An 18,077-nucleotide genomic window follows, 5' to 3' on the forward strand; every position below is an offset into this window, starting at 1 on the left:
ATCATCTGTCATATTTACTCACCCTCAAGTCATTCCAAACCCTTATGAATTTCTTGCTTCCAAGAAGAAATTTGAATAATTTTGCAACTTTACCCGGCTGCTTTTTTCCAATCAATAAAAGTGAATATGGATGGGTGCTGTCAAGCTCCAAAGTGTCAAAAGTGGTTCACATTTCAGTCTGTTCCTGACACAAAGCTATAGTATGCTTCAGAATATTTTTACTTTTATGACAATTTACTACAGCATCCATCCCCATTTCCTTTACATTTATGAAAAAGAGCATCCAGAATATTCTGCCGAATATAAGAAAGTTAGATGGGTTTGGTACGACATGTTAATTTTTTGTTGATTTATTTCTTTAATGGCAGATTATCCACCTTGTTTATACTTACTGATGTTTTTATTTAAGATAGTTCACCCAAAAATGTATAAAAATTATCTCAATATACTATCCCTCGTGCCATCCCAGTGTATGACTTCTGTACACAAACAAAGATTTTTATATATTTTTTGAATATTTCAGCTCTGTAGGTCCATACAACGCAAGTGAATGGTGACCAGAACTTTGAAGGTCTAAAAAGCACATAAATGCACCATAAAAGTAATCCATACTACTCCAGTGGTTAGATCTATATCTTCAGAAGAGATATGATGGGTGTGGGTGAGAAACAATCAATATTTACGTCCTTTTTACTATAAATGATCCCTGACCAGTAGGTGGCGGTATCCACAAAGAACGGAAATTGGCAAAGTAGAACAATATGAAAGTGGATTACTTTTATGCTGCCTTTTTTGGACTTCAAAGTTTTGGTCACCATTCACTAGTATTGTATGGACATACAGAGCTGGAATATTCTTCTAAAAATCTAAATTTGTCTTCAGCAGAAGAAAGAAAGTCATACACATCTGGGATGCCATGAGGGTGAGTAAATGATGAGAGCATTTTCATTTTTGGGTGAACTATCCCTTCAATGACAAGAAATCAAGTCTAGCCGTAATACCACACATTTCCTTTCCCAGATTTGTTCAGAGCTACTGTGTTGTGTTTAAGGAGCATGACTAAGCATCATCTCCACATTCACCTCCTGTGGTACGAGATGTCCTCACTGGGGGCATACAGGTCTTATCTTCGGCAGAGAAAGCTGCTCTGATAGTGCAGAGGAAAGCAGATTGCTCATAGATTATCTGTCTAAAGGGAGTGATAGGACATTGGGGTCATGCCGCACACTATTACCTCTAAATACATAAATCCTCAACTGCTGTAAGCACAATAGCTGGGATATGTGTTAATTGGAAATGTTCAGTTTAGCCCTTGAGAGGTGATAGAATTTAAGAGATGCATTGTGGTGATTTTTTTGTTACTTTATTCCTCCACAGATACTTGTCCTTGGCAACAAAAGAGATCTCCCCAGTGCTCTAGACGAGAAACAACTAATTGAAAAGATGTGAGACGCTTTTATTTCCATTGCTTGTGACCCAAAATCGTTGAGTCCAGGAAATGTACCCAACAGTTAAAATTCCATCATCATTAATTTTATCCATCGAGCACAGGAGAAATTTTACAATTATTTTCCGTACAATGGGCCTTATGAAATGAAACATGAAACTTTCGTAAATATGAGTAAATTGAGAGTAATTTACACGTAAAATTACCTACCCAAAAACTTTCCTCTGGATATTAAAAAAAAATTCTGTTTAGTTCATGAAATGTTTTTATGTTAGTGATTTCCAACATTCGTAAAGTGGGGGCGTGTTCAGGTTCATTCAAAATTATCATAATTTATGCCCATGAAAACGGCATATAAGGAAGGCATCAGACTCGCTTGTAAATACTTTTAACATCTATGAGGAACAGTAATTAAATCTTTATGAATGAAGAGGTGCATTCACATCGTAATATCTTGATTTAGCAAACACAATAGCATCTCAAAGGGGCACATGTCAGTTTGACATGAAGCTTTAGTGAAAAATTTTTCAGTTCATGCTGGCAGGATGATGTCCACCACCATTAACCTTCTCTGGTTCAGTTGAGCACATCGCCAGCATCATTGGTGAAACTTGTCTTGTAAATGGTGGTGGTAACACTGACATACCTCCCTTGCAACTGGATGAATCTTCAGAGAAATTAATGTAATGCCTGAAGAAGCCCTTTGACCAAATGCTGTAAACTAATACACAGGCTTTTTCTATTTTTTTCCTGTTTTATTGCATATGCACCTGCCCACGATGTAATTATTTATGGGTTTAATTATTGATACCTTTAGTAAATTATGAAACGTGAATTATAGAGCTCATATTAAATTAAGAAACTGTTTAACCAGTCACGTTACAGGGCATTTATTTTTCCGAGAAAATCTCCCAATTTTCGGCCCATACAATTTATGAAGCAGAGTTGGGAATAAATTAAACTTTGAAGACATTAATTCAAGCATCAAAGAAACATTTTAAATGAACTATTTATACGCATTTAAAAAAAAAAAACAGATTTTTAGCGAATTTGTTATTTATTAAGGTTAATTTCACTCATTCAATTATTAGTAAATTTTTTCATTATTACTTTTACTTCTATCAAAATGATAGAAGTAAAACATGGTCGTTTGCCTAAAAGAAAACAAAACGTTCATATGTCTTGCACAAGATGTACACATGGTAAGGAGCAGTTGTAAATTCTGTTTGTGCCAACTAACGTTTTGAAAATATGAAAACTTTCTTGAATCTGAGAATTTATGTCAGAACAGCTTTACGTATGATTTAAACAAAAAATAATTATGTTCGTGTTTCATGAATGAGGCCCAATGGAGACTGACGTTGTCAGTCTTTGACTTTCTGCCTAACATCTCCTTTTGTGAAAAAGTCATATGAGTTCGGAACAACAAGCGAGTGATTAATTGTTGTCAGAATTTTCATTTTTGTGTGAACTACCTTTTTATTACAGTGCTTTATACAGACCCAAATAAATGTCATATAACCAACAGTTTGACCTGACCTCTAGACATTTTGATTAGAATGATATTGCAGTGATATGCCGAACACAAATTTTAGAAAGTTTCCTCATTTATAAGTTAAATTTCCCTTTGTTTTATGAAACTGGTAGTTCTTTCCATTTGCTAACAATTTATTGCCCTTGCTGGAAATCCTGGGCAGGGAAACCATGACCAGACCTCTTGAAATAAGATAGAGATCTTTTCTTGTAGGTAGCAAAAATGGTAACAACATTTCCTTCTTTCTCAGGAATCTTTCGGCCATTCAAGACAGAGAGATTTGTTGCTACTCAATTTCATGCAAAGAGAAAGACAATATTGGTGAGTGTTGATTAACTCCTGCATGTTATAAACACAGATGTTTGGTCATCCCTGGACTTTGTTGATTTCCTATTTACTGTAATACAGGGTCTCGTTGTATTTAGTGTCACACACACATGATAATATTGATGATTAAAACTTTTCCCAATGTAATATTAAAGAAATATCACATGAGCAGAAGAGGTATCACAGCTGTATCGATATGTGGAAAAACAGCCCGGTTGTGAGTGTGATATTGCTTTTATACGTGAGGAAAAACCAAGGAGTGACACACTCAAACTACTTTCTTGTGCCACTGAACTTGCTGTGCTTACAAACAGCTAATATGAACAAAACAATAGCTGGGTTAGCTAACAATAGCTGTCAACATATTTGTATCCACATTTTGGGATATTGCATGAAAAAAGTTGGATGTAGACACCAAGATGTGAATAAAATCTCCAAAATGTGCATACAAATTTTTTTTTGGTCACTTAACCCTCTGGGGTCGCTGGACGCACCAGCGTTTTTCTAACACTAAAAGTTTCTTACATAAGTTAAATTACTATATTGTTTTGTATGAATGAGTGATCAGGATGGTTTTCACATCATTTTGTAGCAAAAAATCCTACAGTTCTAGTTCTCAAATGGCTTGTGGACAAATGTTTATTATGTGTTATATGGCCTTATTTCAATGACTTAAAAAATTAGATTTTTCAAAAACCATACATAAACGTTATTTTCTCAGAAATACAAACATGTACACACATATTGCTCACATTGTCCATAGCAGCGCTTCATGGAAATCAACTTCATGTTGTTGTGTCACGTGACTCGGTGCGGCAAAAGTTTAAAGTTTAAATGATAGTCTTGAGTCTTGTAAACCGTATTCAGTCGGATTTTATTAATTTAAATCATGCGTTGTGTATAGCGAAGCCAAAATACAACGTCCACGCATTTGGATGGGGTTACACGAGGTAAATATATTCCTGTAGAGTTTATATAGGAATATAAATGCACAGCGAAAAGTCATGTGGCTTTGCCTCCACAAATTATGTGAATACATAATTAGCTCAGAGAATATTATCAATTGCTTTAGAATAATCAAACAAATAAAGTCTCAAAATAATATTGAGAATGATGTATATCATTTTTAAATTGCTAATATTTAACATCAATTTTTATAAGTTACGTTTACAGTAAATAAACAATATGTGCAAGTGAAAAAAAGATCCAAGATGGCAGCGCGGTAGCAAGCAGCGGCCGTTCTGGATCCAAAATGGTGCTATTTTTGTCACTTAGCTCGACTTTTACAGCACATGGACATCGGAGCAACCGGTGTTCGTGTCTACCATTGCCAGACACTGTTAAAATATAAGATTGCATGCTGCAATATTTTTGCATGATGATATGCAGGAGTTTCTACGCGAACTCAACTTGCTGCGGAAACCAGGCCTCCAGTCCTCTGCGTCGCCTGATGCTGGTGCCCGGGGGAGGGGACGTCGTAAACGGTGTATGAGGAAGCGAAGGCGCGGCAAGAGGGCGGGGGTCCATGTTAGGCTAAAAACAAACCCTAGCCGGTCGGCTCTCCCGTCTATCCTGCTCTCAAATATTTGCTCCCTGGACAATAAACGGGACTACATCCGACTCCAGCAGACTACGCAGCGTGCGCTTAGAGACTGCTGCGTCTCAGCGACAGAGTTCCGGACGCCGCATTCAGCTAGACGGGAGAGCCTCATTCATGCCGACAGAAATGCAGCTCTGTTCGGTAAGACTCGTGGTGGTGGCTTGTGTGTTTACATCAACATGGAATGGTGCAATAACTCTGTGCTAGTCTCTAGTTACTGCTCATCGCTGGTGGAGTTTGTGACTGTTAGATGCAGACCTTTTTATTTACCACGGGAATTCACCACTGTTATTATAAGCGGAGTTTACATTCCCTCCAGCGCTAACACTTAAGGAAGTGCTCTGTGAACCGTATGGGGCTATGAGCGAACTGCAGAACGCTCACCCTGACGGACTATTGTCGCCAGAGATTTCAACCATGCGAATCTCAAGACAGTGCTCCCTAAATTACATCAGTATGTGGACTGCAACGAGAGGGGCGAACACGCTTGATCTTGTTTACACAAACATCCCAGGCGCGTACCGGGTGGAGCCCGCCCCCACCTTGGCTACTCTGACCACATCTCTGTTATGCTAATTCCAGCATACAGACCGCTCGTCAGATGTACAAAACCGCTCCAGAAGCAGGTGAAAACCTGGCGAGCAGGAGCCATCTCTGCTCTTCAGGACTGTTTTGAGTGTACTGACTGGCACATGTTCAGGGAGGCAGCAACATATGGCGACTCTACCAACTTGGAGGAATACACAGCATCAGTGACCAGCTACATCAGCAAGTGCATTGATGATGTCACCTTCTCCAAGACCATCACCACACGCTCCAACCAGAAGCTGTGGATGACTGCGGAGGTGTGTGCTCTGCTGAGGACCCGAGACTCAGCCTTCAGAGCAGGCAACAAGGCTGCCCTAAGAACAGCGAGGGCCAAACTGTCCCGGGCCATCAGAGAGGCAAAGTGCGCACAAGCCCAGAGAATCCACAGTCACTTCCAGGACAGCTGCAACATGCAGCGCATGTGGCAGGGCATCCAGGCCATCACCAACTACAGGACAACATCAGTTGCCTGTGACAAAGATGACTCCCATCCAGATGTGCTGAACAAATTCTACGCTAGGTTTGAAGCACAGAACGACATGTGGCGAGGAAGACCACCCCTCCTCTCAACGACCAGGTGCTCTGTCATACCACGGCTGATGTGAGGAAAACTCTATGTAGAGTCAACCCACGGAAGGCTGCTGGACCAGACAACATTGCTGGTAGAGTGCTCAGAGGATGTGCAGACCAGCTGGCAGATGTACTTACCGACATTTTCAACATCTCTCTAAGCAGCGCCGGCGTTCCAACGTGCTTCAAGGCCACCACCATTGTCCCCATGCCAAAGAAGTCTTCAGTGTCCTGCCTCAACGACTACCTTCCCAACGCACTCACACCCATCATCAAGAAGTGCTTCGAGAGGCTCGTCATGAGGCACATTAAGACCCAGCTGCCCCCCTCACTAGACCCACTGCAGTTTGTGTATCGTCCAAACCGTTCATCAGACAACGCCATCGCCACCACCCTCCATCTGGCCCTCACCCACCTAGATAAAAAGGACTCATACGTTCGAATTTGAATGCTGTTCATAGACTTCAGCTCAGCATTCAACACAATCATTCCTCAGCACCTGATTGGAAAGCTGAACCTGCTGGGCCTGGACACCTCCCTCTGCAACTGGATACTGGACTTCCTGACTGGGAGACCTCAGTCAGTCAGGATCGGGAACAGCATCTCCACCACCACCACACTGAGCACTGGGGCCTCCCAGTGCTGTGTGCTCAGTCCACTGCTGTTCACTCTGCTGACTCACGACTGTGCAGCAATGCACAGCTCGAACCACATCATTAAGTTTGCCGATGACACGACCGTGGTGGATCTCATCAGCAAGAATGACAAGTCCGCATACAGAGAGGAGGTGCAGCGGCTAACGGACTGGTGTAGAGCCAACAACCTGTCTCCTGAATGTGGACAAAACAAAAGAGATGGTTGTTGACTTTAGGAGAGCACAGAGTGACCGCTCTCCACTGAACATCGACGGCTCCTCTGTGGAGATCGTCAAGAGCACCAAATTCCTTGGTGTTCACCTGGTGGAGAACCTCACCTGGTCCCTCAACACCAGCTCTATTACCAAGAAAGCCCAGCGCGTCTCTACTTTCTTCGAAGGCTGAGGAAAGCACATCTTGCACCCCCCCATCCTCACTACATTCTATAGAGGGACTATTGAGAGCATCCTGAGCAGCTGCATCACTGCCTGGTTTGGGACTTGCACCGTTTCGGAACGCAAAGCCCTGCAGAGGATAGTGAGGACAGCTGAGAAGATCATCGGGGTCTCTCTTCCCTCCATCAAAGACATTTACAAAAAACACTGCATCCGCAAAGCAACCAGCATTGTGGATGACCCCACACACCCCTCACACAAACTCTTCACCCTCCTGCCGTCTGGCGAGAGGTACCGAAGCATTCGGGCCCTCGCGGCCAGACTGTGTTACAGCTTCTTCCCCCAAGCCATCAGACTCCTCAATACTCAGAGACTGGACTGACACGCACGCACGCACAAGTCCTGAGTTGCACTTTAATTATTGTCACTTTATAACTGGCTGCTACCTCAATAACTGCTATGTGCATAGAACACTCATCTCATAGTATGTTATGTTTACATTTGGCATTTTTAGAAACTGTCATCTTTTTGTGTACTGGTCGGCACTGCACTGTCTCTCACTGTGCCTATTGTCCTGTTAATTTTTAGTAATTTATTGTACTGTCGCGTACTTTTTGCACACGTTTGCATGTGCACTTTATATAGGTATGTTATTTAGTCTGTGTAGTCTCATGTGGTTCTGTGTTTGTCCTATGTTATTTTATGTAGCATCATGGTCCTGGAGGAACGTTGTCTCATTTCACTGTGTACTGTATATGGTTGAACAACAGTAAAAACCACTTGACTTTACTTGACTTGAATTGTAAGCTTCACAACCTTAAACTTGAAATACTGAATTTAGTCTCTCTCTCTCCTTATTGGCCGCACAGACAGCCTACACGGAGTGTGGGTTCACTTAAAAATACATAGGAAAGAATTTCCACACAGATATTGCTAGCAAATTTAACAGACCATATTTTCAAGGAAACGCTAGACACAATTCTTGGTGGCTTTAATTAGAGCATCTCAAGTAGAGTTACTTTGCAAAACCCTGTTCCAAGTAATTTATACTTGCATTTTGTTTGTACATTCTACTCAATGTAAATGTTTACATTTACAATGTACGCAATGTAGCACTTACTTAAGCAATGCATTTAGAAATATACTGGCATTTCAATGCTTTTTTAACATACTTCATAATGTACAACATGACACACAAAAGCCTTCCACAGGGAAGCTTAATGCATGCTTTGTAGTCTTTTAGACAACATCACCTTGCTTTAATGGTGATAGAAACAAAATCCTGCACACGCAGATCTCAATACTTGATGGTAACGATCAACAGATTATTTTATTGATTATGAACTGGTATTTTGCGTAGAAAATTTACTTAAGACTCACAGAACAAAAAGTTACCAAATGTAACAACAAAATCAACAATAAAATTGGTGTATATCAAATTACAAACAATGAAACCATGCAAGCTCATTAATTATTCTAGCCCTGTGCATGCTGGTAACATAAACTTCGAAAAGTTAAGGAAAATGTACTTATTGTCTTTACCTGTGAAATTTACTCAAATTAGCAAATTAATATTAGATTAGATTCAACTTTATTGTCATTATGCAAAATACAAGTACAGAGCCAATGAAATGCAGTTAGCATCTAATCAGAAGTGCAAATAGCAATGTGTGTGTGTGTATATATATGTTGTGTTTTATATATATATATATATATATATATATATATATATATATATATATATATATATATATGGAGTGTATGCAATATTTATTTTTTAGAGTGCAAAGTTATGAGGTAGAGAAGCAGAGACCAGCTCAAAGCATATGTTTATGAATACAGTACAAGGTGCAAATGAAGAAGTATAAAAACAGAAGGTGCATTGTATAAATATGTAAATATATGTATAAGGCCGGTGACCATAACAGTACAAGCAGCATCAGGAGGTAGAAGTTATGTGCAAAAAAAATAAATAACAAATGTGACCTTTAATATGGTCTTTAGGACTCATACAAGATGACACACTGAAAAGATAATATACAATCATAAATAATATGTACTTATAAGCTAGAGCATTCATTTGTGCATGTTTGAATTTATTACAAATGTAGAATTTACTTTAATATTTTCATCTTCACCCTTAAACTTGCTTATTCAATGTAGAAAGTACTTTAATATTTTCTGCTATATTTACTTAACCATAAACTTTTTTTCAGTGTTCAAATGACTGGACAGATGAAAAAGAGATACATAACATTAGCATAGTGCTGGCATAATAATGTTCTTCCCTTTACAGTAGCACATTCTGTTAAAGCTTGTGCAATTTAAGCATCTATCAAATTTCAAGTAAGTAATTATATATTTGTATTTTATTTTAGGCCTTTAATGTAACAGGAGAGTGCAGAAGTGACAGGAAATGATAGGGAGAAGAGTGGGGAGTCACACAACAAGCTGAATTTGAGCTTGGGTTGTCTGCACACAAGCGCTACAATGCTATACGTCGGAGCATGTGCAGGCCACGTCTTTGACTACTTACTTTTATTTAAAGAGAAAAGAGGTCCAATGAACCATCCTGAATATGTGAAATAGCTGGTCACTGTAAAATTAAAAGTTAAACTTCGTGAAATATCTATAACAATACAAGAACACCCGCACTGATTTATTCATAGCTGATCAGTGTAAAATTCCAATATGCAATAGTTAGGTCCGGTCCTCTAATCTTACTGTGGCTCAGTTCCAGAAACTCCTTAAATGAAGAAAACCCTTAGTTATAAGTGTAATAATATTGTCAATAAGTGTTTTCATGCAACCGACTGCTGATATATAGCATATGAGACACTTCACTGTTTGTGTCACTCCGCTTGTCTGTGGCTGTGGTTTTCCAAATCAAAGTTTGAGAGCACTACATAAAGCTTGTGGTGGAGATTTTGATTCATCCCAGCGATTCTTTCTTGAACATTTGTGTTGGTTACATCTATATGCCATTAGGTGGCAAAAATGACCATCTTTTAATGAGGTTTGAGTTTGTACAAATAATATAATAAAAAATAAATAAATATATATATATATATATATATACACACAAACACACGCACACAATTGTTTACAGACAGATTGTTTCACTTTTAATTGACTATATCATTTCAGTGGGTCAGAAGTTTACATACACTTTTTTGCCTTTTAGCAACTTGCAAAATTCAAGAAAATTAGCCAATAGGCTTCTGATAAGAGGTGTACCTGTGGGTGGATGAACATAGTTTGGTGCGAAAAGTGCAAATCAATCCCAGAACAACAGCAAATGACCTTGTGAAAATGCTGGAGGAAACAGGTTGACAAGTATCTATATCCACAGTAAAATTAGTCCTATATCAGCACAACCTGAAAGGCTGTTCAGCAAGGAAGCTGAAACCGCAATAAAAAGCCAAACTACAGTTATCTTACTTTTTGGAGAAATGTCCTCTGGTCTACTGAAACAAAAATTGAACTCTTTGGCCATAATGACCATTGTTATGTTGGAGGAAAAAGGTTGAGGCTTGCAAGCCGAAGAACACCATCCCAGCCGTGAAGCATGGGGGTGGCAGCATCATGTTGTGGGGGTGCTTTGCTGCAGGAGAGAATGGTGCACTACAAAATAGATGACATCATGAGGAAGGAAAATTATTGGGATATAGTGAAGCAACATCTCAAGATATCAGCCAGGAATTGAAAGCTCGGTCGCCAATGGGTCTTCCAAATGGACAATGACCCCAAGCATACCTCCATAGTTGTGGCAAAATGAATTAAGGACAGCAAAGTCAAGGTATTGGAGTGGCCATCATAAAGTCCTGATCTCAATCCGAAATTTGTGGGCAGAACTGAAAAAGTGAGTGTGAGCAAGGAGGCCTACAAACCTGACCAAAATTCCAGCAACTTATTGTGAGAAGCTTGTGGAAGGCTACCCAAAATGTTTGATACAAGTTAAACAATTGAAAGGCAATGCTACCAAATACTAACAAAGTGTATGTCTGACCCACTGACTCTCTCTACTATTATTCTGACATTTCACATTCTTTAAATGGTGATCCTAACTTACCTAAGACAGGGAATGTTTTCTACGATTAAATGTCAGGAATTGTGAAAAACTGAGTTTAATTGTATTTGGCTAAGGTGTATGTAAACTTCTGACTTAAACTGTATGTACCATTATCAAATGGGTTTGGGAGAGGATGCGAATTAGGATCAAAAGTCAATTTCAAGTTCATTGTTTGACAAGATGGTATTAGAAAATTATTGTAATCCTCTTTATCTACTTCCCTCCTTAAGATATCACATTGCAGTGGCTGATTCAGCATTCAAAATCTCGTAGGAGTTGAGAGCAGACCCCTTTTCATCCATCAGTCCAGTCCTGCCCTTGTTCCAGCACCACCCAGCACAGACCAGCTTAGACCAGTGCTCTTCAGACCAGCCCTTAATGGCTGTCTCAGTGATGCAGTCCCTCTCAGCCACATCTGTGTATCCAGTTGCTTCCTGTCTCATTAATTCTATCTATTACACACGCAGACTAAAATTATAGCATCATCACTCACTGGTGGGCCTCAGACTTTTCTTACCATGATTTGCCACCTGTTTTGTTGGCTGGATTTTTTTTTCTTTACTATCATATTAACCTTGACCCACCTCAGAGCTAAACCTTGACCCACCAGAACATCTCCTTTGACCTTTTGACACAAAAATATGTTTTTATACACACACACACACACACACACACACACACACACAGTACTGTGCTAAATTGTAGGGACTTGTGAAAAATGTTGCATAGTATAAAAAATAATGACAAAAATAGTATTCATTTATCACTTAATGTCATACAAAGTCCATAAACATGAAAAAAAGCTAAATCAATATTTGGTGTGACCACCTTTGCCTTTAAAATAGCACCGATTCTCCTAGGTATTGGACACAGTTTTTCTTGGTTGTTGGGAGATAGGATGTACCAAGCTTCTTGGAGAATTCGCCACAGTTCTTCTATCTATTTAGGCTGTCTCAATTACTTCTGTCTCTTTATGTAATCTCAGACCGACACAATGTTTATTGGGGGGCTTTTTGGGGGCCATGACATCTGTTGCAGGGCTCCCTGTTCTTCTATTCTAATCTTTTCTATTTGTAAAAGTAATGTTTGGGAGTCTAACATTTATATTTACTATTGACACACTGAAGTTGAAGATATAAATAACCATCTTAAGACAAATGCTTTTGTGAATCATCTTATGTGCCTAAGACTTTTGCACAGTACTATGTATTTGTGTGTGTGTGTGTGTGTGTGTATGTGTATGTATGTATGTATGTATGTATGTATGTATATGTGTGTGTGTATGTATATATATATATATATATATATATTATGGGTTATTTCCTGAAAGCATATTCAAAGGGTGTTAAAGGAAAATTTGAATAGTTAGTATTTAGTATCTAGAGCTTATATAAAAGTTTTAAATGAATGTTCAACTGATATTTTGGTAACACTACTATAAGGTTCCATTCGTTATCTTTAGTTAATGCATTTGGTGGTATGAACTAACATTCAACTAATGTTAACAAATGGAACCTTATTGTGAAGTGTTTCGGATATTGTCTTAAATCTCTGCAAAAGTGTGTAATTTCGTTTAAGCAGCCAGTTTGTGTCTGACAAAACAACATTGGGTCAACCAATGGCGTGAGTTTGGTTGGTACTATCTGTCCAAACAATGGAGATTTGAAAACCGTAATCATTTTTTTCAATTCTGTTGCCATTGGTGGCACAGAAAGTACACATTTCACCTTTAAGTCGTATTACAATAACAAAGCTAGCTTGTTAAATTTTGTGATCACAATTCACTTATCCCACCCTTGGTTTAAAAATGTCTCCATTTTGAAAAGTGTGTCCTCTAATGGGATTCTCGGCCATCTCCTGATGGTGGGTAAATGTGGAGTTTGCAAATTCTAAAAGTTAAGTGCCTTTCCAAATACTCACTCATGTTTCCAACACCACAAAGTTACAACAAATGTTGCTGTTGGCCATCAACTTTCTTTAGGTGCCATTTAATACTAAGTTAAGTAAAAGGAATATTACAGGTTCAATACAAGTTAAGCTTAATTGACAGCATTTGTGGCATAATATTGATTAAAACAAAAATAATTTGGACTTGTCTCTCCTTTTCTTTAAAAAAAAAAAAAGCAAAATTCTGTGTTCCAGTGAGACAATGGAAGTGAATGGGGCCAATCCGTAATACGTAAACTGTTTCAAAAGTATACCACAATATATAAACAATGTGTTTACATGATTTTAGTGTGATAACATTGCTTTTTTCATGAGCTAATTGTACAACTTTGTTGCCATGTTGATGTAATGTCAACAAACCCTAAATCTACTTTATAAAATTATGATTTAAACAACTTTACAGCACAAATTATACATAAGTATTAAGGATTGTGCTTTTATAATATTGTAAAATTGTAAGCTTCACATTTCTGCCTCTAAACCCTCGAAAAATTGGGCCCATTCACTTCCTTTGCAACCTCGATTTTGTTTTCTTTTTTAAAGAAAAGGACTAGTCAAAATAATTTTTTGTGGTAATCAATCACAAATGCTGTCGATTGAGCTTAACTTATATTGAACCCGAAATATTCATTTAACACTGCTAACATCAACGTACGTAGAAACTGACTCACATGAATCAATGGCTGTTCTGCAAACTATACAGATATGAATCTGCCTTTATTTTATCATGTGTATGCTTTTTCTCACTTCTTCATAATGTATCTCCACAGAACGTTATGGCAGAAGTTTTGCCACTCTTTCGCAAAGTCCATGGAACAAAAATACACAAACACATGCACTGTAAATATGCTTTAAATGTTTAAAAGTATTTGATAAAATGGTAATATAATGAACAGAGCATTCTAAATGGGGGTTAAGAAACTATGTGGACTGAACATCTTGTTTTTCTTGGTGCACATAGTCATAAAAAGCTTTGAGATGCTGGGATCAAAAATAGTTGTGTTGTTCTTGCATGTTGGGCAAAGTTAATGGTACTAATTTGAGAGTGGATGACATATGTCCTGTGTGTGTGCAATTCTCACACAAATCAGACATAACATCTTAAATCTGTGTATCTTCTGTGCCTGGCTGCTTCCTCAGAGTTGTTTTTAAGATGTGATTTAATTCTCAATGACTTACTAAGCAGGCCAGGTGGTACAAAGTTTTTTTCTTTAAATAGGCCTTATGTTAAGGGTGAAGTAAAAATACGGTTTAGTGCTTTTACACTAAAGATTATTCACTCTGCTGATCAGTTGATTACTCATAGTTGATTAAAATGTCATGTGGCCATGAGCTTTTGATCAACATAGAGACTTAAATTTATATAGACGGTCAAGTTATTGGTATTAGGTTGCAAAAATGAATTTTGACTTTAGTAATGGTAGTATGTGTGCCAGCCTTCTTATCCTATCTAAAACATTAGGAACAAGTTTCATTCGGGATATCTAATTTTTATTTTGTCATCTCCTGATTTGGCCTCAAATTCAAAGTTTTAGAATGACATTGCAGACTTAGGCTGCAAAAATTCTTGGAAAAAGGCTTTTAAAACTCAACCAAAAGATAATAGCTTAAAGACTGAGATGAATAGACTTTCAGACTGTCCTCTCTATTCTACCTCAGAAAAGTGTCCATATCTCTGTCATGAGCTGAAGGGAGAGTTCAGAGAGCTGTATGTTAAAATTCTGAGTGTCACCTATGATGAGAGATATCATACGTCTGAAGATGTTTGTCGTTGTATGAAGTAGGTCTACAGGTCATCTCATGTTCTGTGCTGATGCTTAGAGAAAATAGTATCTTAAATATATAATCCATTAATGTCAGACTCATAAACCTTAGGACTGGCCCCTGAGAACAGAGGATGTTGTTTGGCAGCATATTGGTATTGAAAATCATCTAAATAAGTGAGAATATTATATTTTGTGCTGCCACAAAAGGCTTGCTTGTTGCATTAAATACAAATTCACTGAATGTAATTGCAGTAGTAAATAGTATTACAGTACATGGACATATTCGTTAAACAGTCATTTAAGGAACATTCCGGATTCAATACAAGTATAGCTCAATCAACAGTGTTTGTGGCATAATGTTGATTACCAAAAAAATACATTTTGGCCTATAAAAATAAAATAAATAAAATCTGGGTTACAGTGAGGCACTTACAATGATGAATGGGGCCAATTCGTAAGCATTAAAATACTCACTGTTTCAATAGTATAGTCACAAGACATAAATCATATTTGTGTTAACATGATTTTAGTGTTATAAAATTGCTAACTACTATTTTCTGTGTAAAGTTATAGTCAATTGTACAACTTTGTTGCCATATTTCAACAAACCCTAAAATGACTAAAACTTTAAAGCTAAATAAATAGATGAGTTTTAACAGAAGAATTAATGTGAAGTGCTTTTATAAAATAATAAACTTCCCACTTCTTCCTTTAAGCCCTCCAGAAATGTGCCCCATTGTAAGTGCCTCACTGTAACCTTGTTATAAAAATGTTATAAAAAATATTTTTATTATAAGTAAGAAGTCAAAGAGTCAAAATTGAAACAATATTATATATATTGTATAGTGAAGATGTGTTGGTGTAACAATTTTTTTTATTATTGTTTGTTTTAGTCAGAGGAATGGTTTTAATAAATGTTGTTTGACATGTTGTGTGCTAACATTGGCAATCATGTTCTCCTTAGTTATTTCCTAAATGTTTAAGAAGTTTGTTTGTATTTTTTTTTTCCTCAAATGTTTATTATCAATGAATGTTTTAATATGCTATAAGGATTGAATGCTATTTCATCTATTTACCAAGGGCTTTAAAATATGCTTCTTACATTTCTTTTTTTTTTTTTTTTTTTTTTTTGGGAGCGGATAAATTACATCATAAACAAGTTCCCTAGAAATCCAAGCTTAATTGTTAAATTACTTTTATATTCTTGATGGCCATATTATTAACTCTGATACTCTAAAGCAATTTGTCACTGTCTCTGCGTTGCTGATTGTACATACAAATCACATCCCAGCCACCTCTGCTGCATGTACTGTTTAATAAAAGAATGGAGGTGAGCAGGTCATCGCAAGCTTGTACAGTTGTTCACACCTCTGTATATGCATTTCTTCACACATTTAGACAGCTGATGTGGGTTGTTGGGTATGCTCAAAAAAAGCAGCAGATCTATGAGCAAAGCTTATTCCCTCGTGTATTATCTCTGTGCAACCTTTAAACACTATACACAGGTTGAACAATCAATGGATCTGTTTGCTGACTTTGTAAATAAGCAAAAAACATTTGTGTGTTTAGCAATATATTGTTTTATTGTGATTGCTTAATAAAAAATCTTTAGGGTGACTGTTAGTCTGTGCATTCTGTCCTTTAGCACTGTTATATTTGGCCAGGGAAGTTAAAGGTTGCTGCTTTTGACTCCTTTAAAAACATTTTAAATATCTGACAGTTAAAGTTAAAGAACATACAGGCAAATCCAAATGTCATCAATTACTGCAGAGAGGTTAAATGTCTGTTAGCATAAGTTAACCCTCACGGCAAACATTTTTATTAAAAATATAAATAATAAATGTATTTATTTATATTTTACCTTGAACAACATTTAATCTTAGGTCTCTCGATTTACGTGGTCACAACCCTCATTGAATGGGTCTTGTAAATAATCAAAAGACCACATGATGGCAGCAGAGTGCCATACAACAAATATAAAACCACAAAATTAACCATATATATTGTTATATGGTTACTATTACTAAAACCAAGTTACAATATGTATACTACAGTAATGTTGTAGTAAAACCATGGTTAATTGAATCAACCTTGGTTACTGCCTAAACGAAAGAAAAAACATGGTTACTACAATATAACTACATTAAATCCATGGGTATTTTTCACGACGGTATCATTTATTAACGAGGATTACAAATTATCGATGTTTTAACAACTCTGAATTTAAATAAGCCCGTAAAAATGGTAATAAAAGCCCATTATAATACATGTCATGTCTAGGTTTGTCATTACTTAGTGCGAATTACTCCAGATTCTGTTTTTCTGTCATTATCTCAGGAAAGCACTGGTCCCTCTTTGAACGAGCGCTATGACTGAAAGTCATACTACATGCTAGTGTATTTTATCATTTTTGTGCGTCAAGATGAGCGGAAGAACAAATAGTTACGGTGCCATGCAACAATTCGCTCATGTAATAATTTTTTTTTTCACATCGAAGCTTATGATATTAATGATACAGATGTATCGATACTTTAGTATCAATCCGCCCATTCCTATTGTCAGTTCATAAATGTTTTTGAAGTACTGCATTGTAAAACTTTTATCATAATCAACACATTATCTTTTGTACATGTATAAGTATGTTATTTTCCCCACTTTTAGGGAAATTAACACTAGTCGTGCAAAACAACAACATTAAAACCAGAGCCATATAGAGAGAGAGTTGCGACAACGGAAGTTCTAAATGCTTGATCGTCACGTGATTCACGTAGACTTCAGATAGTTCCAGGAAGTGCTTTGGCGGGCATTTCAAACTGTTAGAGCAGAGTGACAGAACTGCGATTTCTGGTAATTAGTAGTCAATAAATGCATTTATTTTATATATTTATGTAACACACCGACATATATGTAGCATGAGTATGTTGTTACAGCGATGTTGTTTTTTAAAGATCAAATCAGCTAATATTTGAGGATTAGTGTTCAGCTACCGTTATTTGCCTCAACTTATTTCAGGCTAGGGCTTCTGTTGCCTTTTTATGTTACCTCATGTTCATTGTTTTCACTAATCTCATGGTAACTAATGTCATATTTATGACTTTTCAGATAGTACAGAGACAGGCTGGTGACAGGTGATTTCCTGCTCGCACCGCACAATGGGTCAATGAACTATTAACTATTAGCAGCACGTAAATGTAAA

The 18,077-nt window shown here is 37.3% G+C and overlaps 1 protein-coding gene across 1 annotated transcript in view; it reads left to right on the plus strand.

Moving 5' to 3' along the window:
• Positions 1-16,492, plus strand: part of arl8bb (ADP-ribosylation factor-like 8Bb) — a 28,902-nt gene extending 12,410 nt beyond the window's left edge. Inside the window, exons 5-7 of the mRNA XM_052101331.1 lie at positions 1,378-1,445; positions 3,232-3,302; positions 11,399-16,492. Of these exons, the coding sequence (XP_051957291.1) occupies positions 1,378-1,445; positions 3,232-3,302; positions 11,399-11,448 (189 nt within the window). The 3' untranslated portion in view covers positions 11,449-16,492. The remainder of the gene's footprint in view (positions 1-1,377; positions 1,446-3,231; positions 3,303-11,398) is intronic.
• Positions 16,493-18,077: the final 1,585 nt, after the last annotated feature.

Source organism: Xyrauchen texanus, chromosome 32, assembly GCF_025860055.1.
Source record: "Xyrauchen texanus isolate HMW12.3.18 chromosome 32, RBS_HiC_50CHRs, whole genome shotgun sequence".
In the NCBI taxonomy this organism is placed as follows: domain Eukaryota; kingdom Metazoa; phylum Chordata; class Actinopteri; order Cypriniformes; family Catostomidae; genus Xyrauchen; species Xyrauchen texanus.